The sequence below is a fragment of the Branchiostoma belcheri genome, unplaced genomic scaffold (assembly GCF_001625305.1).
Source record: "Branchiostoma belcheri isolate BF01 breed outbred unplaced genomic scaffold, Haploidv18h27 scaffold108, whole genome shotgun sequence".
In the NCBI taxonomy this organism is placed as follows: domain Eukaryota; kingdom Metazoa; phylum Chordata; class Leptocardii; order Amphioxiformes; family Branchiostomatidae; genus Branchiostoma; species Branchiostoma belcheri.
Window position 1 is genome coordinate 828319 of NW_017802469.1, and position 26880 is coordinate 855198.

Below are 26880 nucleotides of genomic sequence, written 5' to 3' on the forward strand. Positions count from 1 at the left end.
CATTGTACATCTTTGAAATGCAATAAGCTAACTGCAAAACCATGAACATAAAAACACTGCAAATCTTTTATGACTTACAGTACTGTAGTGTTCACATACTAGGTGTGTTCTAACAATCCTATATGCAGCCACTACAATTGCAGCATACATGTACAAAATGTACCTATCAAAAATTCCACAGGTTCTCATCTAGACATCTGACTTCTTGTCTTTGGGAAAAGAAAAAATCCATGTTCAATAATCTGAAATAATGTAATGGAGTTTCTAAATCTTGCTATCTTCAAAATTAATGTGGTCTACTATAATATGATGCATTTGTCAAATACACTGCTAGTTCTGTAAAAGCCATGTAAGGCCACACCAATTTAATTTGTTGGTTCACGGATTCGCCCGCTTCATTTTTTTCTGATTTGCAAAAAAAGAAAAAAAAACATTTCAGCCTCTGAATCAACTCCAAAACGCTCATCTTTTGGTCCCAACAGTTAAAGGAGGTCCCTTCTCTTCAATATTGTTACAGTTTTTCCATCTATCAATGCAGTGGTTTGATTAAAGGTTTGAAATTTAATGCTTGAATTACAAACTTGCCTGGTATGTTCACTTCATGGCTCCTTTCATGCCATTTGGGGCTATTATAGGATGCCTTGGTCTGTTTTTATTTTTGTTTTTTTGCCCTGTCGCTTCATATTTTCTCTGAAAAAATCTGAGAACCAACAAATTAAATTGGTGTGGCCTAAGGGAAGATTAATTAAAAATCTTCTGCAGCCATGAATAAAAATCTAGGAGAAATTGTTTCTATCCATTAACATCCTTGTCTCCTTCCTCAGTTGGAAACTGTAGTCCTAAGAGTTGCAAAAGTTCATAGTAAGAGAAAGTAAAGGCTGGGTTGAGGTTCTGTCCATGTTCCAAGTTACTAGACTCTGATGCTAGTCCTCTCTGGAACTTCAACTTCTCCTCCAAGATGGCCCTTTCCTTAGCCATCCTTTCTGCAAGAAGTCTAGCCTCCTCCATTCGTATTCTTGCCTCTTCTTCCTCTCGAAGTCTTCTCTCTTCTTCTTCAATCCGTCTTCTTTCCTCCTCTTCTCTCTTCTGTCGCTCGTACTCGAGACGTTCTGCCTCCTCCATCTGGGCCATCTTTTCTTCTTCCTCTTTTCGTCTCTCTTCTTCTTCCCTGGCCTTTTCTGCTGCAATTTCTGTACCAAGGAAAAACAAGGATGAATTTTAGTTACCTCTTCACTACAAGTTGCATGCCTTAAAACATAAGCAGGTGAGACTTTTCTGTTTGAGAAAAAGAACACTCCGATACCCTACATGTATGTTCTACAAATGTGATGAAATCATTTTTGATGCAAAATATCTATACGTAATTATAATTTTGCATTATTTTACATGATGTAGATTAGACATCCAGGTAAACAATACTCATAGGAAATTTGACTCATAGAAAATAAACTTCCGAGCGTTTCGAGTGACATCCACTACCCTTTTTCAGCGTCACTAATTAACTAACAGAACTACATGTACATATAATAGAAGGGAGGACTTCGTATAGACACTAGAGGACTACTCTATATGAAGTCCTCCCTTCCGTTAGTTCATTAGTGATGCTGAAGAAGAGTGGTGGATGTCATTCAAAACGTCCGGAAATTATCTCCGTAATTTATCCAGTAGTAGACTTTGAATTTCCTGTTAGCATACATATTATGTTGCTGATTTGACTCACCAGCTTTGCGTTGTTCCTCTTCCTTCTTTTTACGCTGCATTTCGGCCATCATGCGCCGATACTCGTCCTGTTGTCGGCGCTCTCTCTCCAGCTTCGCGATCTCCGCCTGCCGTCTCCTCTCCTCCTCATCCGCCTGACGTTTCTTTTCCTCCTCCATCTGCTCTTTTCTTTTCCTGAAAGGATAGACAGAATGTATCAGACACAGGACTCGAATTCTTTTTCTGCAAACCTGCACTGGTGCAGGTAACATTGAAAATTACCTGTAAACAAATTTAACCTGCACCACTCAGGCTTTGAGAAGTATGGATCACACTAAAAACTGTTCAGAAACCATTGGCATTGCCATTGTTTTCATAGATGGTAACAGTGAATGTAGCAAATAGAAATCCACATACAAATATATACCAAGTACATGGACCAGTGCAGGTTAGGTGCAGGTAGACATCAGAAATACCTGCACAGCTCCAATTTTACCTGCACCAATGTGCATAATGCACAATGTACAGTATTTCAACAATAGGCATTTATTTTTCAACAGTCACTGTGTTAAACACTAACTTAAAGATACCCCCCATTGCTGCAAAGTTTGTACTATGCTACATGTACTCTGGAGTCTTTTAAAATAAAATTGATCATTTTCTTCTTCATATAAAGCTATATAATTCAAACAACCATCAACCTTACAGAAATAAAACATACATTTACTTCCGAATTGCACTGACGGTACACAGAACTGTAAACAGTAATAACACACTGTACATAATAGTACATAAACTCAACCACAAAAATCTTTCAAAATCTGAATTCTGCAATTGTGTATAGGTGGATTGTGCAATTAAGGAAAGACTTTTAGGATGGCTAGTAAATGTAAAATACAAATTTAACATACTTCATCTCTTCATCCCTCCTCTTCCTTTCATCTTCCAGTTCTTGCTTCATTCGTTCCTGCCGTTCAACCTCCTCCTGTTCCCTTCTCTTCTGCTCTTCTCTCTCCTTCCGTTTCCGCTCCACTTCTTCCTTCCGTTTCTGAGCGGCCGCCGCTCGGGCAGCCTCTCTCTGGGCCCGTTTTTCCCGCGCTGCAACTTTCGCTGCTTCAGCTGCCTCGTTATCTTCAGCGTGATCCTGTTAGGGAAAAAAATGTTTAAAAATCATCCATAACTAGAAAGGCCGACATTTGCTTTTGAGCAAATACAGCATATTTCAGTCCACATAATCCCTCTCCATTCCAAAATGGACTGTTCCATATCATTTGGGAATTTAAAACTGCAGAAACAAGCCCCAAGATGAGTCCTTTATTTTCTGGGTGGTACCCTAAAATTCAGCCTTCCAGTAACCATTTTCTGTCAGAATTTGAGGAATTTTTTCTCCTTGAGGGTCAATATACATTGGGATAGTGTGGTTTCAACTCAGTAGATTAACAACTAGCATATTGGCTTTGAAAAAATAGGATTTCCTAGCCCTAAAAACTGCACTGTATGCCTTTAAGACTTTATCTTACCCCTTCTGCACTCTCGGTTCCTTCACTCTTGGTGGATGGAGGAGCGTTGACTGTGCCGAAGGGCAGAGGCTGGACCAGGGCAGGGGTGGTCTTCTCAGGGGAGGCACGAGATGGTGTGGCTGACGGGATGGAAGCTGTAGAATCAAAAACATTAGTCAGGACTTTTATTATCATAGCCAGAAGACGTCGACCAATCAGAAGGCTCCATTTCCCATCGGTTATCAGGTTGTAACCTCAAAAGTGGTTGGTTACTACAATAAGTGACCACTTTTTGGACTGTACCATTCATTACACTTGGGACAGGACACTAACAGTAGTGTTAAAACTAATGGCCTAGTAGAAGAGCTACATTTGTACATGAGAGATTGATTGTTCAAATGTGACCTACATAATGTCTGGAAGAATCTTTCCCCATTACATGTATCTGTTGCATGCATACAGTCTATAGCATCTTGCCCAGACTCTATCTGATTCATTACTGGAATATAGGCAACAACATATCAAACTTTTTGCCTGTCAAATGAGAGAAGACAAGTATTGTATGGTCACAATAGGCCAAATTCTTGTACAATATAGAATTTCGTGAAGATATAAAACTGGTGGAATATGAACCTTTCGTAGGAGATTCTGAAGGTGTTTCTTCTTCCTCCTCTTCTGGTTCAGGTTCAGGTTCAGGCTCAGGTTCTGGCTCAGGCTCCTCTGGTTCAGGGGTCGGTGACCTGACTATCTCTTCCTCTGCTGCAGGGGCCTCTTCTGTTAAACAATGGTGAAAATAAGGGTTCAACTTTGACCAAAGAAGCGGAAAGGCTAACTGAGAGTTATTAAGATCAACAAGACCTAGACCAGCCTCAACAGAGACAGGGGGCGCCACAGACTTTCTGCAACCTATGATCCACTGCTCACGGAGTCACGTGTGTTATCTGCGTGACGTCACAGAAGCGGTGGATTGTTCATTCCTTGACAAAGAATTTGTTGTGTTGGAAATTGCAGTTTAAACTTGCTTCATAACAGCCTAGACCTTGATACTACATGTATATTATAATATCTAAGCTGAACCTATAACCTTTATGATATGATGATATGTAAAGGTCCTTCCTACACCTTTCTGTGCATATAGGATGGTGCCCATCTCTGTTTCTATAGCCCTTGGGCCACATATCTGTGCAAGCACTACAATATTACAATCTTTGAAAAAATGTTTCCATGGTACATTTACAGCATAACTAATATATAGTATACAAACCAATCAATACAACACTGCATCTATAATGATGCTATATATGAGACATAATAAGTGTGAATGCATATGGTTTGTACAAAAAAACTGATTTAAAAGCTATGTAGCATTCATATCAGCTACAGTAACTACATGTAAAAGAGGCATTGGGCAGAAAGTATTCTTAAAGTTATCTTATAATATTGCATCCTATTACCTTCTGCCTCTGGAGCGGCTTCTTCTGGCTTCTTTTCTTTCTTTCCTTTCTTCTTCCCTCCTTTCTTGGGAGCTGGTGCTTTGGCAGCCTTGGGTACAGCTTCTTTCTTAGGAAGGACAGGCAGAGGCTCTTCTGCTTTTACTTCTGTCTTGGGTTGCCCTGTAAAACAAAATATCATATTACCCGGTCCAAAATGCTCCCTTACTTCCCCACCATTCCCTACCACAAAAAAAAAACACTTTTACTACTAAATCAAAGAACCCACATATTATAGAAGAAGTGGGTAAATTTGTCTTCCACTGCCTAAAAAGAAGAAGTCAAACCCAGTAAAACTAGTACCATGCATGTTGTAGAATATAGTATAATGCTAGACGTAGATGTAGTCTCACATACCACTGTATTTTCTTTCTTAATATGTTGTTTGTAACTGCAATTAGCCCTCGGGCAAGTATTTGCAATAAACTTGCATTATCAACAAGGTTTCATAATGAAAAAACAAAGAACCGAGTTTAAAGATGGTTGACATGTTCAATACAGCTAAGAAGAATTCTAAAGAACCAAAGCTCTGGTAACTCATTGTGATAGTAAAATTTGAGCTTTAGCTTTTATGGCTTTTATGATTGTTTGTTTCTTCAACTAGTAGTATACACACTCTTTAGGCATACACACTCTTCAAAACACATAATAACTACTAGTCTAAGGCCACACCAATTTAATTTCTTGGTTAATGGATTTTTCTAGAAAAATAATGGAGCAGGCGGGCGACAAAATAAATAAATAAAAACAGGCCTAGGCATCCTATTATGGCCCAAAATGGTACGATAGGATGCCATGAAGTCAACACACCAGGCTGGTTCAAAATCTAAACAATGAATTTTGAACTTTTAATAATACATTTTGTACCACTGCATTGTAAGATGGAATAACTGTAACAACTAGGAAGAAAAGGACTGTTTTCAACTGTTCAGGGCAAAATATGAGCATTTTGCAGTTGATTCTGAATTTTTATTTGTATTTGCACATCAGAAAAAAAATTAAGCGGGTGAATACGTTAACCAAGAAATTAAATTGGTGTGGCCTAAGAGTTAACTATATTGTTTGTACATATACTTACCAATAACAAATGTTGGTCTGTCCTCCAGTGAAGAATGACTCTTTGTACTCTTCCCACTCTTGGCTGAACCCTTGCCTGACTTGCCTGGTTTCTCAGGCTTTTTAATGCAGAAAAAAATCACATATTAAAATACAATATACATGGTACATTCACAATTATAGTCTTGCTGTTCAATATGAATCAGTCAATCAATCTACATATCAATTGATATAGGATGGAGAAATTCTGGAAAATATGCCATCAACTGTTTCTCTTATATTAGTTTTACTTTCAAAGTTGCGCAATAATTCTGCTACACAAGTTGTTACTTTTTACAGTGTAGAAAATGTCAACAGTGCAGAAGAGTCTTTTCAACAAAAGTGACAAAAAATGGTCACCGTGTTTATATCACACAGACAATGTGTGCAACACAGAAAACTGTAACTGTGGACTGAGGTGAAGAATTTATTTCCTACCATAACAACATCACAGTCAGCATGTATGAGATACAGGCCTGATAGGCCATTAGAAAACATAATCATTATGTTATTATTGAACTACATGTACATTTTGTACATAACTTTAACACCACAACTTGTTTACTTAGAGTTTCTAATAATACCTTTCTCTCTTCTGTACAGTCATGTTTGAAAGAGAATTGTGTACATTTCAATTGAAATGTGCAACATACTAATTGTTAGAATTAAAATATTGTATCACATAAATTGTAATGTATTAAAGACTTCATTTCTATACAGCCTCAATGTTGAACTTTATCTATAGATCATATTTGACATTCATGAATATTTTTTTTAAAGGGAAAGTACTGAGAAAATGATTTAAGACATTATCTTACCGGAGGTTCTGGTGTTTCTTCCTTTGGTGGTTCAGGTTCTTCTTTTGCAACTTCTTCAACTGCTACCGGAGATTTTGGCTTCTTCTTCTTCTTCTTAGTTTCCTTTTCCTTTGGATGTTTCTCTGCTTTTGCTAAAAAAAAAGCACCACAAAAAATTGTCTGTCTGAGAAACATTTCTAGGACAGAGACTTTTTGCCTTTGTATATGAAAAAAAGGAAGTTCAAGAATCATACAGGGCTCAAAATACTTGGTGCATGTGCACCTTAGTGCACCCAAAATTGGAGCTGTGCACCCAAATAATTTGTAGGTATTTTTGGACATTTTTTTTAATATCCTTGGCATCTAAGTGTCAGAACGATAATAAAATCTTTCTTGTAGTACTTGTTTAAGATTTTGAAGTTAGCTCCCATTTCAGATTCAAGCTCAGAGGAGGAGCAGCAAGATCTGTAATTAGGTTTTGTTTTATATGGTGCACCAAAAATTTTTGTGCACCTTAAAATTTTTAGGTTGGGTGCACCAGTGCACCTATGCCCAAAAATGAATTTCGAGCCCTGTATAAGGTACAATGTAAATATTATAAAAGAAAAAAAAGACGGTTTAGGGGTAGATTCAAGCACATTATTAGTCCACATCTCTACCTGAAAGTGATAAACACAGTCATAGTTAACTGAGTAGTAGACTATAACACACACATACAAGTGATCAAACACCTGTTAATAACAAAGAATGTTAATTGCATTGTTAATTGTTCCAACCATGTGCTCACGATTGGCAGAATGTCACATTTTGTAGGTTAAGCCAGGACTAGTGGAAAACACCACTGTATGGTAGATACACAGAACTGCCTTCTACAAACTTTTGACCTCTTCACAGGGTGTTGCATAAGTGAGAAGATAAACAGTTACTGTCAGTGTAGTATGAAATATCATGGTAGAAATGTGTTTTGGCAATGGATACTTTTGCAACACACTGTGAGCGGATCATCTCTGACTTTCCTAAATTATGAAAGTCAGCAAGATTTTGAAAATCTATCTAAAGGCAGAAAAGTGCACCCTCCCTACATGGTTTTCATTTTCTACTACCTGGGCTTTCTTTCTCCTTTGCAGCTGGTTTTTCCTCCTTCACTTCTTCTTTCTTAGGAGCCGGCTCTTCCTTTGGAACAACTTTTTCCTTCTTTTCTTTAACAGGCTTTGGTGGCTCTGGTTTCTTGGGCGGCTCTTCTTTCTTAGGTTGCTCAGCCTTCTTGGGTGTCTCCACTTTCTTGGGTGCTTCTTCTCTTTTCGGTGTCGGTTTTGGTTGTTCCTTTTTCGTCTCGGCAACGGGAGCAAGTGGAGCTCGAGCTTTTGGCACAACTTCTTCCTTTTCCTTGATGGGCTTTTCCTCTTTCTCTGGTACATCGGCTTTGCCATAGTTTGTGACATCTGGCTTTAGGGGTTCACTTGGTTTAGCAGCTGGTTTAGCAGCTTTCAGGGATGCTGTTTTAACAGACTGAGCAGCAGAAACAGCAGAAGCAGCAGCAAGACTGGGCTTACCTGCTCCGAATAGAACAGCAATTTAAAGTTAACTAGAAAGGTAACATTTGCAAAGCAAATAGTATTACATTATGTTTACCTTTGCATGAAATCTGCTCTGTTAATACTTACTCAAACACATTTCATACATAATTTTCAGATAGGAGTCTAAATCCCTCCTGCTGTAAAATTGCAACATGATGTAACCCACCACTAGTTACCATGGTGACAGACGTCTGGTTCAGGTCATTGACCTTTTTGGTTTGAGGAAGAAGAAAAAGAGGAAACAGAGCAAAAACAATATGTTTTCCTTTGGTTAACAATAATATACAACTTTGAAAAGAAACTCTGTAACTCTATGCTATGTAAAGGTTTTATTGTGAAATGACTAGCAATCTCTGTAACTTGGTTGCCTAAAAAATGGTTACTGAAAAAGGGTTACTTACTTGACAATTCACTAGCTTTAGATGATCGTCTGGAGCGGATGATGTTTTTGCCTGTCGCCTCGTCTCGGACAATCTCAATGTCTTCAGGTGTCAGAGACTCATCCTTAAGTTGCTGTAGAGTGTCTGCATCAACTTCAAAGTCTTCTCCTTCCATACCAAGCAGGGCTGAAAGGAAGAAAAAACACATTCAGATTTTTAAATCTGACAGATTTTTAAATCTAAATAGCTGTCTTTTTTTGCCCTGTATTAAAATAAGGGGCAAAAAAAGACAACTATATGCTTTATTCTTGTTTAAAGCTCTGTGAACATGTCCATTTTCCTCAGACCGTGAAGGCAAAGTGAAACAAGCTGCTAGGGGGACAACACCCACACCACTTATTCCTGACAGGAAAAGCTATCTGTCACAAAAAGTCCAAGACCATAGCTTGCTCAGGAAAAAAGATACAAAAACTGGAAGTTCTGTTTCAGTACCAAGGTCAGCCACCAGGAGGCCCATATTTGACCTTGTCTTCCTACTACCTACCAACATACCAAATATCATCACAACCCATAAACTTAAGGCATTCTGAAGTTATGCTGACTACAAATGTGTGGAAACACGCACATACACACATACAGACACACCAAAAACAATACCTCCATTTTTAATGGAGGTAATTACAGTATATGTTAGCATTGATTCATACCTGCTTGTTTTTTCATCTCCCGAGCAATTGCCACCAGCGGTCCGGCCGATCGGCTCATCTTCTGACTCAGCTGGCCGGCTTCGGGAAGCGGCCCGAGCACGTCCACTTCTATCTCGTTTCCTTCGCCGTCGTGAACCATCTCTTTCTCCCGCTGTTTGGGCTGAGGGTCGGCCGACCGTGCACGCGGCGGGAGGTCCTCTAACCTCACCATGTCGTCAACTTCTCGCCACAGTCTGGCAGCAACCTGAGGGTACAATGGAGTTTGAATAGAGTGATCCGAAGTGTCCATCACAATTAGAAGTTCAACCAATGAGAGAGTGGCAATTAGCGGTTCGACCAATGAGAGAGTGGCAATTAGCGGTTCAACCAATGAGAGAGTGGCAATTAGCAGTGCGACTAATGAGAGAGTGGTGGCATGTCCGTCAAATATTCGGGAACCTGTGGAAAAATGTACATTATACAGAGTTTGAATAGACCGATCCCGAATGTCCATCACAATTAGAAGTTCAACCAATGTGAGATTGGCAATTAGCAGTTCGACCAATGAGAGAGTGGCGGCATGTCCATCAAATATTCAGGTGTCCCAGCATGTTTTTTGAGGAGTATTGTATGACTTCAACTTGAAATCAACTTTATTTTACTTATGTTCACTCCTAGGTGCACTATAATTGCAGAGTAGATGGGAAATTCAGGGGGATTTTTCCGAATCCAAAAGCCGAGACGTGTGCCTAAAACAAAACAAGGGCTGACATTCTGATGTTGATTATTTTTCTATTGTCCCAGAAATGTCCCAAAGTGACTTTTTAGTTGTCTCAGCCTAAGTGGTCAGGGGCCATTGCACCACCTTTAATTTTGAGCTCTTGGTACACCAGTAGTAATACTAAAGAATCACAGTACTTACCAGAGCGTCTGTGCCGAGGTCTCTCCCCGTGCCTTGCTTCTGTAGGACCGCGGCGGCGATGGCGGCAGCGTGCTCACGCAGGGACTTCTGGGAAGCGGCCAGTGACTGTGACGTCCGACGTGACCCCTGGGACTCCCTGTCGCTCGCTTCCTTAGCCAGCGCAGCCCAGTCTTCTGAAAGTGTGCAATAAACGAAAAGGAATGTTTTCAAAACCTCCAATGAGTTTGTATTCTAAATGATAGATATTTACATCAAAATATTGAAGATAAAAGAATTAAGGGACAAAAACTGCTAAATATGTCTCAATTATACTACATATGGAGATACGATCGTAACATTATGAAAAAAATTAAGCAGAACGTTGACATTCAATCATATGAAAGATGACGGTCACCATATTCTGCACAGTGAAATTCAATGTGAATTATGCTGTACATTTAGTAAAACTTTGTTGTGGCAACGATTTTTGATAATTTTTCCATAATTTATATTGCATATTTTCATATTCTTATAACCTGATTTACATTGTAATATTGCATGTAAACAGCCAACACAGTAAGATGAACAAACACAATGTTTTTCATGTTAAGATTATAACTTTGTTGCGGTGATAATTTTGTATAATTTTTCACGATTTACCTTCTTCCTCTTCATCTTCTTCTTCCCCCTCATCCTCTATAGGAGCCAGACTTGGAGCATTACTGGCCAGGTTGGGGTTACTAACGGAACTCTTGACTGAGCCCTTCTGTGAGCGCGAGTCCTTGTCCTCCTCTGACTTCTGCGATTTCGAGTCGTCCGACTTCACGCTACGGGCCGAGAGGAAGGCCGAGGCATCAAAGTCGCCACTGGTAACATCGATTTCTAGGGAGAAGACAAAAGACAGTTATAATCATACTTATAACATACATGTAGACCGACTGCCAGTACAAAAATGTATGATAATTGTACTAAACAACAGCCAAATAACATTATACCTCTTTAAACTTTTGAAAAACTCTGTATAGTAGATTACCCTTAGACTCTTAGCTGCCTACAGATGCTGTTATATACTAGAGTTCCCCGATCTCATACCTTCGCCAAATGATGTTAATCTTTATAACTGACAAAGTTTAGATTAGATTATTCTCCCCTGATTTAAGAAATAGGAACCTAATTTTCATGAATTATATCATTTTATCATAATCTCAACCAAAAGACAGTCTTATATTAACAAAGAATGCATTCTAGCATTTTTGTAATTGTATACATAATACATAATTGTAAAATTTTCTCATTAATTATGCAAATTAAGTCATTATTAGCATAATCAACATCTTCCTGTGTTTCTCTCGTTGTCAATTACCAAATTGAATGTCACAAGCTTCAATTGTCCTATCATGGAATGCAGCTGATTTATAGAATTTCCCCATAAATTATGCAAAGTACATCCATATTTGCATAATAGTCACATAATTATATTAAGCATCACGTAAGCTACCTACATACCAAAAATCACGACGATCCGTCAACCGGTTCTTGAGTTATCCCCTTTTGAATATTTTCAAGAATTTATCCCTGCAGTTCCAGAGCAAGCCGCTAGGGGGCCTAAACTCACGTCACTTCTTTCCCAGCACAAGAGCTACCTACCATCTAAATTTCATCACCGTAGCATGTCTAGATCATGAGGTATCAAAACCGGAAGTTCAGCTGCAGTACCATAACAAGCCGCTAGGGGGTCCAAAATCTAATCATTTTGAGGTCTCATCAAGACCTACCCACCTACCAAGTATCAAGACAATCCATCAAGGCCTTCTCAAGTTATCGTGTTTACAGACAGACAGACAGACACACACACACACACACACACACATACACGAACGCCCCTGAAAACATAACCTTCTTGGCGAAGGTAATAATATTATCTTATACAATGGTATTTTAGAAAGCTAATGTTTTAAACATTGAAGCATCATCAAAGTTGTATGTGCTATGTTTACACAATTCAGCCTATATAAGTACAAGGTACAAAAGATGCTCTATAGTCCAACATTGTGCTTTTTCTACTTATAGTTGACTGTGAAATAACCATTGATAAAGTGAAAGAAAATGACCTCGAGCCAGTTTAGCTCACTGAAGATCATCCACGTACTGGTCGTGACAGAGAAGACAGACGCTATGTACAGTACAGATCACGGGATAAGCATCATCGGGATTCGGGATTTTGCGGGAGATCCCGCGGGAGTTTGCGGGATATCACGCGGGAGACTGCAGGATATCCCGCGGGAGTTTGCGGGATATCACGCGGGAGATTGCGGGATATCCCGCGGTATTCTTTCGGGAGGCCTGTCGTGTCCCGCGTACAGCGTAGCGAAAAAACTTGGTGCGAGACCCCGAAGTCTGCCGCGGCTCGGAACGGCGATGGCGGCGTGTCAAATGTTTATTTTTACGTCCTGCCGGGCGATCTGTGCCGGGCCGATGGAGTCTGACGCCAGTCAACTTTGCTACAATTTTGCTACAATTTTGATGGTGTTGAAGCATAGGAATGTACGAAAATAATGTGTATAAGGTGTTTCTCACGCGGTCATAGTTATTATAAAACTGCTACTTTTTTTTCAAAGCTATTGTTCAGCGCAAACTTTAACTTTAAGAAACTACCGTGAATGAATACAATGTAACGTGTAGTAATCCCTCCGTCTCCGGTAAATTCGGCAATATTGTTACCAAGAAATAAAAATTATGAGGCGTACCGGCAGTAGTTTGTGGTTGTGTTTCATAATCTTGTAGCTGTTGTCTTCTCATGGGTAGCTTGCGTCAAGAGGTCTCCGTATTAGTATTAAGAATTGCGACAATTACAAGTTTGCCCATCAAAATCCCGGGGCGTGCGTCTCCCCCCTCCCCAAAAACTCTTGCATCAACAACGACTATGTCCATAATTAATTTCGATAGATTGCTATCACCCTGAAAGCAAGTACTTCCACGCGGCTGGCAAAGTTTCTTTCGGTAGGAAAACATTCTACTTCTGTCAGCTACGGGGTCAGCCAACTAGATGAAAACGGAGTCGATTTTTAACAGAACAACGCTATAAACTTAGCGCACGCCCAAGACACGGGAGAACCCGAAAAATAAATAAACACGGGAGAACCCGAACTAAACGTGTTTATGCAAAATTTGACGCAAATTAATTCGTTCTCAGACCATAAAACTTGAAATTCACTCGGTACACTCCGTGGAACTAGCCTCCTCACATGTGAAAAACGTTGTTTTGGGATGAAATTGGGATATAAGAAATTTACAATGCCGCATGCCGGCCGTGCAGGGCGGAAAAAGAAGCTACAATCCGACGTACGTATAACAATCGTCAGGCGGTGTTTCTTTGGGGCGGCGCATCTGACTCAACTCTTTGAATTCGCGGCCCGGCTGGTGGGCGTGTCCCCATCTGCGCGCTGTGATTGGCGCGCCAGAACGCCACGTGGTCAGGCGGCGCCGGGGAGTCTGCCAGCGCCGCTGCTGGCGACGTGCGGTTTCTATGGCGACGCGGCGTGGGAACGCCCGGCCCAACACTGGGGGTCTGCATGCCCTTTTTCGTAAGGCGTAATCAGGCGTTTTTTAATTCATTGTCTTCGTAAACCGTAGGCAATCTTCCCTAAAATCAACGTAATTCGTAATCAGTACATTAGCCGCAAAGCGTAAAGTCGTAATCAGCTCTGAAACTTTAACTTTATAGCGAAAATTTTGCGTAATTCGTAATCACTAACCCCCATGCAGGCCCTGAACACTGCGTGGCGCACGAAATGTATCAAAGTTTGAGGCGTAAAGAACTCTTGAATTATGCTTCGCCCCCTTGTTTTAAACAATGTTTAATCTCTCTTCCGTAACTCCATACGTCAACCTCCCCTATCTAGGAGAAAAATAAAGAACTCGAGTGGCGATTTGGCACGTCGATGCGTTAGATTTTTTAAAAATCATATCTGAAATAGCGCGGGTCGGGTGACATCAAAATAAAGCCGTCCACGTCGCAAGGCCGGACACAAAACTTGTTCAAGAAGGTTGTATTACTTTGTTATCGTTCTATATCTTATTAAGCCACCAGATTTTCGATATTAAAAAAAAGAAATGTTTGGTTAAGAATACTATTTGCTCTACTGTTATTTGTATGCATTGAAAACATACTAAAACATGCACGCATCGTCTGTCTGCGTAAAAATCTGTAGTCAACGCGGTTCAACTTCAAGTAACAGCGGCGCCGGCCCTTCGGAAACCTAAAGTCTCACACCGAAGATCGGGGTTGCGGGAGAGGATTTCGTACCGCGGGATATCCCGATAAATCCCGCAGGAGATCCCGCAAACTCCCGCAGGAGATCCCGCAAACTCCCGCGGGAGATCCCGCAAACTCCCGCGTGATATCCCGCAAACTCCCGCGGGATCTCCCGCGGGACTTGATGCTTATCCCGAGATCTGTACTGTACAGTATTTACAGGTTCATTGTACCAGGGAAATTTCCCTCAGCTAGCTCTTTTTTGACAAACACAATGAACAGTGGACCACAGCTTAACGTCCCGTCCTAAGGACTGCGATCCTAAACAGCAGCGTGCATGTCGGGTGAGCGACAACAGCCGGGATTTGAACTCCTAACCTCTTAGTCCAGAGGCAGGATCGCTAACCACTGGACTACGCACGCTACTTGATACATTGACATACAGGATACATTGACATACATGTATAAAGAATGAAACGTACCTTGTCTTCTGGAATAGCCGTAGATCTTAGATGCTCTCTGAGACCCTAAGGAGGGACCAGAAGCCACAGACTGGACCTCGGCTGGTTCTTCTTCTCCTTCAGACATGTGGCCAGAGTCTTCAGACATACGATCATCCTCTGTACATGGGGAAAATAAGACTTCAGTTAGTTTAGAACCTTAAACAATTTTGAATAACTGAAGATCAATTTAGTATTACAGGCAGACCCTTGGCAAACCATCAGTACTGAAAACTTACTGTTAAGTACTGATCAACTACTAACAGTAAAAATTCAGTAAATCTTCAGTAAATCGTCTTTTACTGTTTTACTGAAGCATTACTGGTAAGTATTTATGTCTCTATTAACTGTTGGTGTTTTAACCAATTTATAATGTAGATAGCAAACATTCTTAGCTTGACAGTACATTGTAAGTAATTTGTAACTGTAGTCATTAAATACTCAAAAAAACAGTGACTGATAAAAAGTAGTGGATTGCTACCGGTAATTGAAACTGACAGTTTTCAAAATCTATCCAGTTGCTTGAATGACAGTTTTCTTAAGCATTCTTATTATCTGAATGTCTAACCTTTATCAAATTAATTAAAATTAAATAAATGTAGTCATTGATATTCAATAAAAGTTTCCGTCAACTCTTCTTTTGATAACCGTTTGTATCAAAAAGTAATCAAATGCCAATTTAAGAATAGACTATTTGGATATAGCTACTAGGAAAAGATATATTTAGATGTCATTTTACCTCTCTCGTCCTCTGGCTGTTGTGATCTCCCAGACTCAGAAGCAGCTTTAATGGACCCTCCCACACTCAGCACCTCCCCCCCTGGTGCAACAATGACACTCCCCCGATGACTTCCGTGCTGACTACTGCTCTCACTGGCAACTGTTACAAGAGAAAAGAAAAAAGTTCAGTTACTTTGTAGTACAATAGAAGAACTACATTCATGTACTATTAGGAGTTTCAGGCAAAAAATGATAAATATAAATTATATGCATTAAAAAAACTGCAATATTATACTGTACTGAAAAGAAGTCCATACTGTAATGCAAAGAAAATTACTTACTGTGCTTATTACTTGATACATCAGCAATGAAAATATCTCATCATTCTTTATAATCACTACTTGCAGATGTTACACACTGTCTCTAACTTTAATAACTTTATACAAACTTCAGGGCTCCAAATTCATTTTTGATAACAGGTGCACCATATGAAATGAAATAAATAAAATGTCTGCAAAAACTATACCTATGTTTCATTTCAAGAAAAGTACTATAAAAATGATTGTATTATTTTTTCTGACACTTAGAATAAGTTAGATGTGACTACCATACATTTAACACCTTTACATAGTATATTTAATTTACCGTTAAACCATGGAGGTAGTCTCTTTTTCTACCTCCATGGTTAAACCTAAAAAATTGGGTGCACAGCTCCAAATTTGGGTGCACTAAGGTGCACATGCACCCAGTATTTTGAGCCCTGATCTTTAATATGCACTAAGAGGGAAGTTATGAGATATTATATCTTCATTTGACTCACCATCTTTCTTCTTGTCTGATCGTCCACTGAACTTGGCAGCTCGACTGTTGTTCTTACTGCCCCTCATGGACTGGTGAACGTGGGAGGGGGGCGCACTCAGACTCTCCTGGCTACTCTTTACACTACCTGCATCTCCTCCTGTGGAATCAAATTTGAATATCACAGTACATTTAACACAAAGTTTCATTTCAGTTGTCCCGAGTATGCAAATGACACACATCTATGTCTAACCATATATTTAGCATAAATCAATGAACCACATGGAATGAAAAGACTATAGATGAGGAAGATTTTACAAAATGCATTTTATACAAAAGCTAAATGTCTTTTGAAAAAGTAACTCAAAAATGGCAAGTCTACACCTAAGGAAAATGAAAAAAAAAAAAGGTCCCGTTCCACTCTATGCAGAGCGTAGGGGTGGTGCCCATCTCCATTTCCGTAGCCCTTGGGCGACACACTTGTGCAAGGCACTACAGCAGGGGGCTAGTCCGCTGATAGTGCTGTATGTTTGACCTTCCCACACTCTTTCTCATATGTGATGAGTGCTTAAAGCAGAGAAAGAAGTGTGTACCATTTTTTTTAAGTCTTTGGTATATGATCCGGCTGGGGTTTGAACTCACGACCTTCCAATTACAAAGCGAGCACCAATTGAGCTATTGCACTATTTTCTTGTGTGTGTGTGTTTGTTTCTCTGCACATAGACTCAGATAGTGTTGAAGTTAAGTGAATGCTGACTTACCCCCAACACTGCCGTCGCCTATACTTTTCACCACCAGGCTCCTGTTGCTCTTCTCACTGCCAGAGACGCTCACACCAGCCACACTGCCAGACTGGCTCCCTCTTCTCTTCTTCCCAACATCTCCTACTGACTCTGCTACAGAAACAAAACAGAAGTGTCAAGAGTCAGTACAAAAAGTACCAGTTATCGACCAAGGATTGAGGTGTTCAAAAACTCATTCTTTCCTAGAACTATTGCAGAGTGGAACTCACTATCAACCATTAAGGATTGAGGTGTTCAAAAACATCTTCCTGAGAACTATTGCAGAGTGGAACTTGCTATCGACCAAGGATTGAGGTATTCAAAAACTTATTCTTTCCTAGAACTATGACAGAGTGGAACTCACGATCAACTAAGGATTGAGGTGTTCAAAAAACTTAATATTCTTTCCTAAAACTATCGCAGAGTGGAACTCACAGTACAGTAGGGGCACTATCATTGGATAGCTTTAAACAATGATAAGAGTTAGATGTTCAAAGCTTAGGTGTAACAAGTTGTTAGGTGTAATGTAGCCAGCTGCCGCCGCACCGCGTGCCTGTGAAGCTGGTGTGTTATGCCGAAGATCGGTTATACCGGCTATACCAATACAGAAAATGTGTGGCCATAGCCTAGGAACAAGGAAGCAACACTCAGAGCACAACATTTCTACAATGTGTTCTTTCTTACTGTAGTATACTAGATGTCATATCTTTACCTGCCAAGTTGGCCAAGTTTTCTCCAAGGCTTGCTTGTGATGGCTGCTTCTGTGGTTTTGGTTTCACTGCTGCGGGTTTCTGTTCTGCCCCTCTTGGTGTAACTCCACCTCCCTTTGGTGGAAGTGTCTTTTTCACCTCCTTTTTAGGCACTACAGTGTCTTCAGCAGTTGGGGGAGGGGCTTCAATCTTCTCCACTCTTTCCCTTTGGGGAGTGGGAACTTTTCCAATGACAAATTTTTCTACTTTCTTTCCAGAGGAAGATGCTTTGGATGCAGGAGTCTCCTTTCCTTGAGGAACTGGTTTTGGCTTAGGTGTGACGACAACTGACATTCGTTCTTCAGTTCTTTCTTCCATCTCTTCTTCTTCTTCTTCATCTTCCTCTTCGTATTCTTCATCATCTTCCTCATCTACATCTATTTCATCTTCTTCATCTTCATCCTCCATGTCTTCTTCCTCATCTGGCTCTTCCTCTACTACTTCTCCGATCTTACTACCAAGAGAGGAGCGAGCTGAAGATTTGGAGCGTTTGCTGGAATGTTTGCTGGACTGTTTCTCCAAGGCAGCTGCCATTTTCTCTTCCTCTTCTGCCCGCCGAAGGATCTCCTCTTCGTCCATCTGTACCCAGCCATGTTCATCATCATCTAAGGACTCATCTGTGGTGCCTGTTGATTGGACAAATCATTAATTAGATTAGATGATGCTCCCCTGTCAGAAACTTATGGAAAAGTCAGGCTGAAACATCTTGAAATTCCTTTCTGAAACTGTAAGATTTTATTTGGTACTTACTTTGCCATGGCTCAAATCCAGTTGCTGCCATGGTGGCTCTAATCTCAGGACGCTCCTGCAGGGGGGTGCTCTTCTGGGGGGTACCCCCTCCGAGGTGATGCAGGGGGGTTGGCGGTTCCATTGTGATTGTAGGAAGCTTCTCCGGCACCTTGTCTGACACCTGTCAATCATACCCAAAGACAAATTAATACTTCATAATGCAAATCAAATTGGTTGGAAGAATTACTTTACAGTACTTTTAATGTTGTGATGTTATCAAATCATGCAATGGTACGATGTAAGAACTTTGAAAGAAAACTTACCTCTCTTGTAGACCTGGTATCCACACTGCCCCTCTTTATTCCCACTTTGATGGGAGGGAGGTTGGGAACACTCGAGATCTCACTCTGTACTTCTGCTACATCCCCTTGCAAAACATCTGTCTGGTACCTGGGATTAGGAAAAAGTAAAATGTCAGAAAAAATCATGAAGTCGTAAAGGAAAAAGGGTCAATTTGTGTATCTTTTGTACCTTTCAGTACTCAAATGTGTTATATGATGACTTACCCAGTGTCACTTTGCTTGGCCATCCTGTCCCTGGCTATGGGTGGTAGTACCGGTGGGAGGGTTCCTTCAAAAGTGGTCCCAGAGTACTGCCTTGAGGGAGTGGCCCTGCTGTGATCTCGTGTGGAGAGGCTGGGGTAACTAATGTGGGTCTCTCTACCAGGCTGGGTGGATGCAATGGACGCTCTTCTCATGGCTGAAATATGAAACAAAACTTGATGAAAACACATTCAAATTGTTACAGTAGTACTAATATAAGCAAATTATACAAGACATTGTCCTTTGTAACAAAATCATTCGAAACATTCAAAAATACACCTTCAGAGTTTTTGTCCTTTCCTTCTAAACAATTCCTACGCAAACAGCCCAAAACCTTAAAACTGGTGTCAGCAGTGGGATTGATGTAAGTATGTTGCCAGGGATGTACCTTGACTGTGATTGGGCAATACAAACTTACTGGGTTCTGACGTGAGCCCACTTCCTTTCAACATCCCGGTGTAGTACTTGGCCTGTGAAGGGTTCCCCTCCGCACTTTCCGTTTCGGGGATGTCTAACGTCAGGACGCTGGCGCGGCGGTGGTAGTGTGGGAACGTGGGGACCGGTCTGCTGGGTGGTTTGGTGGACGTCACAAGGGACTGGAAAAATTAATTGGATTAATGTGAAAGGCTTAAAATTTGTAAAATCACTCAATCTCCAAATACAGTTTCCACATCATTTGTCTTAATGCAGCATTTGTATTTCTGAAAAAAAAATAACATTGAAAAAAAAACACTAAGTCAAATATTCTTCAACATGAATAAAATTCCATGAAAGACATGATTTCCAGATAGCCAGCATTATCAATATGTAAAACCATATTTCATATTAAAGATTTGTAGTCAATGTAAAACATTAGACATTTAGAGACAATTGTAAGTACTTAGGATTTAGACCCATGTGCACATGGCCATATACAATGATCATGATAGCTATAACAGGTTAAATCAAAATCAACAATGAATTCTTAACCATTCTGGAATTTGTAGAGGCACTTTAATACATATTTTAAATTTTACCTCGATGGCCCTCCTCATGTCTACTTGTGTGGTAGTAGATGCATTGTCCTTGACCTCTTCATACATGTCTTCCTGCCCCCCTCCCTCACGACTGGACAGTTGGTGTGCGTATGCAGTAGCTAGCAGCTCTGTCAGAACCTAAACCACAAAGAAAAAAAATCAGTATCATATTATCATGCTAATCTTATATGTCAAAGTATAACTAACTCAGTCTACAAGTATGTTTACTTTATTGTATAGAATGTTACATTGGACTTATAACTTCTAAGCTACATGTAAGTAAAACTACCATTATTCAGAAATATATAATGTAAAATGGAGTACTGATACAAAAATCATGGTAGTCACATTACTATAACAGCATTATTTCTGAAATTCAGAATTGCACCCATTATTTGATAAACCGTTCTATCATTTAGATGTTATTTTTGTGCCGATAATTTTGTATATTAGATATCTAACATGATCTTGATCCAGTCTTAAATGTACCTCACAAAAGAGCTAATCTCCCACTGGTCGTAACAGAGACGACAGATGCTATGTGTAACAGTGGGGGGTTTATAGGCGCTACCAACTGACCCAGCCGATGGGTCTAGACCTTTTAGCCAAGTGGTTAGAGCGTCGGCGTGTGGCCTGGAGGATCTAATCTACTGGTACATTGTACCGGGAAATTGCTCTTTTCGAAAAAAGACATATTATATGGTGAATTTATGGGGTTGACATTAATATTGGAACCTTATGACGACTTTGATTTATGGAATCCGATATGCTTTTGTTTTCACGCATTGGATTTTATTTCACTATTTTGTCAACCTTTTGTTGGGCCCCAATGGAAAGTAGCTTCATAGCTGAATTGGGCTACCCAGCTGTTTTAATGAAATAGATATTAAATGAATTGTATACCTCATGTTTTTCCCCCAGTCTGAGCTCATTGTATGGGAGTTCCTTAATGTGTCCATCCTCGTGTAGTACTGTCTTGATCTGTCCAAAAGGACTGGGGTGGTGGGGAGGGGACACAGGGCCTGCCACGGACTCCTGGTCCACTTCCATCGCTGAATCTGGGGTCCCACGGCCTGATAAACATTCACAAACATTTGCACATTAATATTAATAATTAATAATAAGTATTTTCTTTGATGCAACCTAATCTTTTGCTGAAACCTTGCCTTTTTACATTCATTTGAATCATTATAAGCATTCAATTATGTGTTAAGTGCACCCATGGCAGGAAAAGAGTTAAACACAATGTTTAAAAATTAAGACTTTTTGACTGTCACGGAACTATGCCCTTTACATCGTATATGTTACTGTAAATCACATTATGTTTGGGGTAGCGAAATTTCACGGTCTGAGAAAAATGTTTGCGGAACTACATCTACGTGGTGGCGGCAGATGCAGAAGAGAGAAAGTCGGTGAATTATTTGTTCACGGTAATTATCTAATTCACTGTACATGAGTGACCATAAAAAACGCGAATATAAAAGTACCGCAAAACAATTGTGATTTACAGTTTATATTATGTAAAGAAACTCATCATGATGACATGAATGGTTGCTACTCACCAGAATCTATCATGTCGGGTTTGACCCGGTAGAACTCATAGTTGCCGAAGTTTCCGGGAGACTGCATCATGTTGCGGTTGAGCCGGTACGGCGGAGGCATGTATGACAAGTTCTCGTAGCGCCGCTTGGTGGACAGGCTGTGTCCGAAGGGGTTTTCTCTGTACAATGTCTTGTCAGATACCCTCCCTACGAGAGAAAAAAAGATGGTGCTTGATGACAAACACAAGTGACATGGAGACCAAGAGATCCCTTTTCGAACTTGACCTTGGTCTTCTAAACGGTAACTTGCCCACCAAAAACTATGAGCATCAATTTACAAATTCTCAAGTTATCCTGCTAACAAGAAAAGAGACAAACACAAAAGGTATACTGCAGTGACATAGGGACCTCCCACGAGGCCCATTTTTGAACTTGACCTTGGTCTCTCCAACGGAAACCTGCCTTAAATTCTATCTATTGAAGTACACGTTACCTGATGATTTTAACTTGTTGAGCATACTGTCATCCCAGAGTCTGGACCAGTTGGAGATGTATCGTTTTGCAGAGAACCCTGGCCGCACTTTGCGCGCCCACAGGTCTTTCTGCCGATGGTGCAGGAATTTGAGATACAACTCTTCATTGGAATTAGTCTGAAAAGAAAAAAAACATGTTATACATAATTGTACACAACTATTTCTCAATAACAAATCCTAAAACAACAAACAAGTAGAATATTCACAAATATCCATTATCAATTTAATGACAGATTTTTTTCAAAGTTTATTTCTGATAGCTGCCAGATTTAATGTTGTAAAAAAAGTTTTAATGCTAGTTGATTTATACTTAAAACTAATTCATAAATAGAAAAGCAAACTTTAATATTTCCCTTTTGATGACACACAATGATTGTAGCTAATATATAAATTGTTTATAAATGGGTTGTCTTTTTACAAAATACATGTATATTGACATTTTACATTCTATACATGACTGTGTTAGTGACTTACCGCCTTCCCATACTGTAGAATTGCTTTGCTCAGATCGCTGATATTTTTCAACTGGAAGGAATCCTCTATCTCAGAAAGTCTTCTCAATTGCCGAGCCCTTCTTTTTCTCTTCTCCACCTTTCCTTCGTGTGTTTTGTGCGCTAAGTCTTCAGAGTACAGTAACAGTGGTCCTTTTCTGGTGCTAAATGTCCGTGGTACGGTAAGAGGGCTGGAAAGACGCTCGGTGTGCGCTGTCGTTGCTCCGCGGATTGACTTCGTGTGATGTGTTCCACGAGAAAGCTGACGGCTTTCAATCGGCGGTAGGAAAAACTGACTTCGGGATTCTTCGGAGGGAATGTTCAGATAGTCCTGTACAGGAGAAAGAAATTCGAAGTGTTTTACAATTATAATTATGAATTTCATAATTATAATTGTAAAACATTCGGGATAGAAAATAAACTTTTTGGGATTGAATACAAAGGGCTATTCCATTCGTGAGTACAGTACTTTTAAAAGGTGCCTGTTTCCATCCCACCCCCTCTTTTTTTATACTACCATTATAAAATTGCTTTGTGATCATTTCCTGTTACTTTTATTTAAATGGAATAGCCCTTTCCAATGTACATGTACATTCTAAGAGAGAGAGAGTAGACCACCACCACTTTACGTGCTGCCACCAACCACCATCACCACTAAACAACTGTGCACAAGGACAGGGAAAATACCTTTATAATTAGACTAATTTTATAAACTTATGGCATGCCTATAGAATGCTGTGTAGAACAGTGTGAAAAGCATGCATGCAGTCCTTCTACACAATAGAGGCTTGCATGGACTCTAACAGAGGATGTAGTTGTGGGGTTAAGAAAGACTTAGTTAGAACATACAGTAGTTAGAACTATGGTGTTTTTCTAGTCTCATGCCATGCCTAGTGATGAAGCAAGGGGGGGTAAAAACCATGTCATGGGGTCCAAGCGGGTAGGAGTGCCTAGTCTTGTGCGAAGCTTTCCATTTCCTCTTGCGATGCTTGTGGCGTACTTTGAATTGTGGGAACATATTATAGTAGTCCTGGTAGTGACAAAAAGTAACGCCAACTTTTATATACACTTTTGCAGCAGAGCAAAAAATAAGATTATAAATTATTAAAACAAAACAAAAAAGTGGAAAGTTTGCGACTGCCACCCATTCTGCAAAGCAAGTTTGTTAGGAAAAATGAAGATAACATTGAACATTTTCATTTATGAATTAACATTACCACTAAGCATGTAACTATTGTCTTAAATTTCAGTATTTTACTTTTTAAAACCTTGGTTACTAAGCCATATCGAAAATTTCTTTTGTAAGAGAAAGCTCTCAACTGGTGCCTACTAAGATTTAAAGCTTAACTGTAACACCATTTCGTGCATTGTAAAATTCTGTGCAACAAATCTGGGCACGCTATGCATGTAGTAACATATTGAAGGGATCACATACGCACAGTGACTCAACCATTATTTGAGGTAATATAGCACCGAAAAGCTGTAGACACTAATACCATACATTGTGTACGGACTACCAATCATAGTTACTGGTTAACCGAGATTTTATTCCAAATTGGAAAGACACCCTAGACGCTTAAATCCACGGAAAGCTATGAATAGGCCTGCCAAAGCCGTACTATAGAAATTGGCACCTTCCTTTCCGTCCGTAGCCATACAGTTTATTCATGTTGGCAGTGTGTAAACAATAAACAATAGCAGTCCGTGATATTCGATACCACCTACCGCGACACGCTGCGTGCAAACTAACAAAACAGGTGGCAGCGGAGCGTGTAAATAAAAGCGAGAAAAGACGCTTATGTTTTCGTCCTTTTCTTTCACACTTTGGGTGAAAACACAAAACTTGTTTGGTGCTTTTTGCTAAGCCTATTACGGCGTCCAGAAATAACGAGATTAAAGCAGTGATCCTCCTATTTTTAGTGCTAAAAGAGATACACTTTGTTTGCCTTGTAGCATGGCAACGGACATGTTAATTGCGTTAGCAACGTCAGCAAATAAAACCAACATGCCCTTCTTTTTTCTACCAAGGCATATAGGTTAATCAACTAATACCTTTCCTCACGAAAATGGAAGAATGGAAAAATTAGATTTGCAAGACCAAACTAATGGAAGGATGAAAAAGACAATGGGTGAAAAGTAATAGTTTAACTGGTAAAACGGGGTTGATTGTATGGTATTTTGCTCGCGAATGGACTGACTCCAGGACTTGTTTTGTCTGTAAGAAACCACTTATACCTGCATTGAAGTAACATACAATGAGCGTTTTCTTTCAAAACATCTAAAAACTGAGTAGTCTTTCTTTTCCATACACACCTATAAGTCGTTGAAATCCTTGAACGTTAGTAAAATGGGGTTGAGACAAGACATAAATGAGGTCCACATTGCTGTAAACAAAAACTGCTTGATCGAATTGTTCCGTGAAAGTTGCGGGGTAGAATTTGCCAATCACGCTCTGCTTGGCCGACCGCGTATAATGGGGTCGCTGCAACTTGAACAGGTGTGCCTTGTGCACGAAATCTTTTTCATTTCACGGGCTGCGGATAATGTGTTTGACCAGCTCCCCGGGCTTTGAGCCCCGCACCCTTGAGTACACCTCTCCGCGACGCACGCTTTTTATATTTATAGCCACTCCAGTTCCATTAGTCTTGGCAGTTTTTTCAAGGCGTTGGAAAAAAAGCAAACAGTTACGGTTCATAAAATGGTGGTAGGAAATTTGGCAACAGCTTTGGAATATAACATTAATCAATTAAAGCTTGCAACTAGTAAAAGTTGTGTGCATTTGGTGTATTTTGGTAGCTGAGTGCCCCAACCTTTTTTTTTCTTATAGCTTCAATGTTTTTAAACTGAGCTGGGTTTTATTCCGATTTTGGTACTGTTTTCCAATTGCTACTGTAACAATTACTATTTTCTTGCAATATTTTGATGACTGTTTCGGACTTTCATTTCTTCACTGCTTCCTTTTTTATTCTGATGACTGCAAGAAGATTTAAATTATTATAATCACCTACAATTTATAGTAACTGTACTGATTTTGATAAGTTTAACTTTAAGCTGTGTAAAAAATGTTTAAGCTGGTGTGTAAAACTAAAAGCTACAGATACAGGACTGGTAAAAGTATGGTAAGGATCTCATGTTTTGGTTTTAAAACTTTAAATGTTAATGCTAATCATATAACACCATCTATACCTTACAAAACTGGTTTGCTGTTGTTTGGGACAATAACAACAACGTGATAAAACAATAAATCAGGATAAAGTTAAAGATTATACATTGTTGATCATACAAACCACATGTGATATGATTCCCACACTAGCACGAACTTGTCGACAAAACAAACATAACGCCATGTTTAATATTCGCTGTATTATTGTGTCAATATGTAACTTCCGCCCAACCTGTACCTGTGATTTTTGTTCTGGAGTGGCTAGAAAAAAAAATCGGTGTTACAGGCGATGTTTTGATTTCTACGTCCAATTTTACATTTTTTTATAGTTTTTCTTTCTCCTGGCCAATCTTACAAAACGTTAACTTCTTTGTAAATGTTAAAAAACTAGCTAAATATAGCAAAAACTTGCAGGCTGTGAAAAGGTCAGAATTCACGGATTTTTCCTACTCACCTCTGGTTCTAGAAAGACATCTACTTTTTCCTGGCCGTTGCTGGAGACTTGGCCGATCCCGCGGCTCAGTAGGGACAGGTTCAGGTTCGACATTTCGTCAGAAATCGTGAGGAAAAATCAAGAAAAAAATCGTTCAGTGTCGTCTCGTAGCGTCCATTTTGGATATGTGCAACAGGCTTCGAAGACCGGACGTCCCGTGTCGGAATTCACCCCCAAAAATCGCGAAACTGCTCCACAAGTCGCGACTTCCTTGCACCAGGCGGTGTCTAAACTACTCAACTGTCCTAGAATATACCTAAAATGGTAAAATTTGGAGGAATTCTACGCCAAATCGGCAAAAATCGGTGGTCGTGTCCGAACGCTCACCACCGCACTACCCTTCGATACCCGATCGCCATGATGTTTCCAATGGTTGCCAGGGTGT

At 39.9% G+C, this 26880-nt stretch overlaps 1 protein-coding gene across 1 annotated transcript; it reads right to left on the reverse strand.

Annotated features, from left to right (window-relative positions):
• Positions 1 to 513: 513 nt before the first annotated feature.
• Positions 514 to 26880, reverse strand: LOC109480557 (titin homolog). The gene is made up of 28 exons (XM_019782784.1): positions 26457 to 26880; positions 22823 to 23170; positions 22309 to 22465; positions 21837 to 22022; positions 21178 to 21347; positions 20275 to 20412; positions 19677 to 19854; positions 19223 to 19415; positions 18980 to 19106; positions 18678 to 18837; positions 17891 to 18553; positions 17158 to 17292; positions 16419 to 16556; positions 15618 to 15758; positions 14861 to 14998; positions 10784 to 11005; positions 10145 to 10317; positions 9244 to 9487; positions 8558 to 8722; positions 7683 to 8132; positions 6601 to 6731; positions 5766 to 5862; positions 4652 to 4810; positions 3831 to 3971; positions 3219 to 3352; positions 2610 to 2842; positions 1721 to 1893; positions 514 to 1190 (listed from the first exon to the last, which is right to left on the reverse strand). The coding sequence occupies exons 1-28, from the start codon at positions 26547 to 26549 to the stop codon at positions 793 to 795; spliced, it is 5685 nt and encodes a 1894-aa protein (XP_019638343.1). The 5' UTR covers positions 26550 to 26880; the 3' UTR covers positions 514 to 792.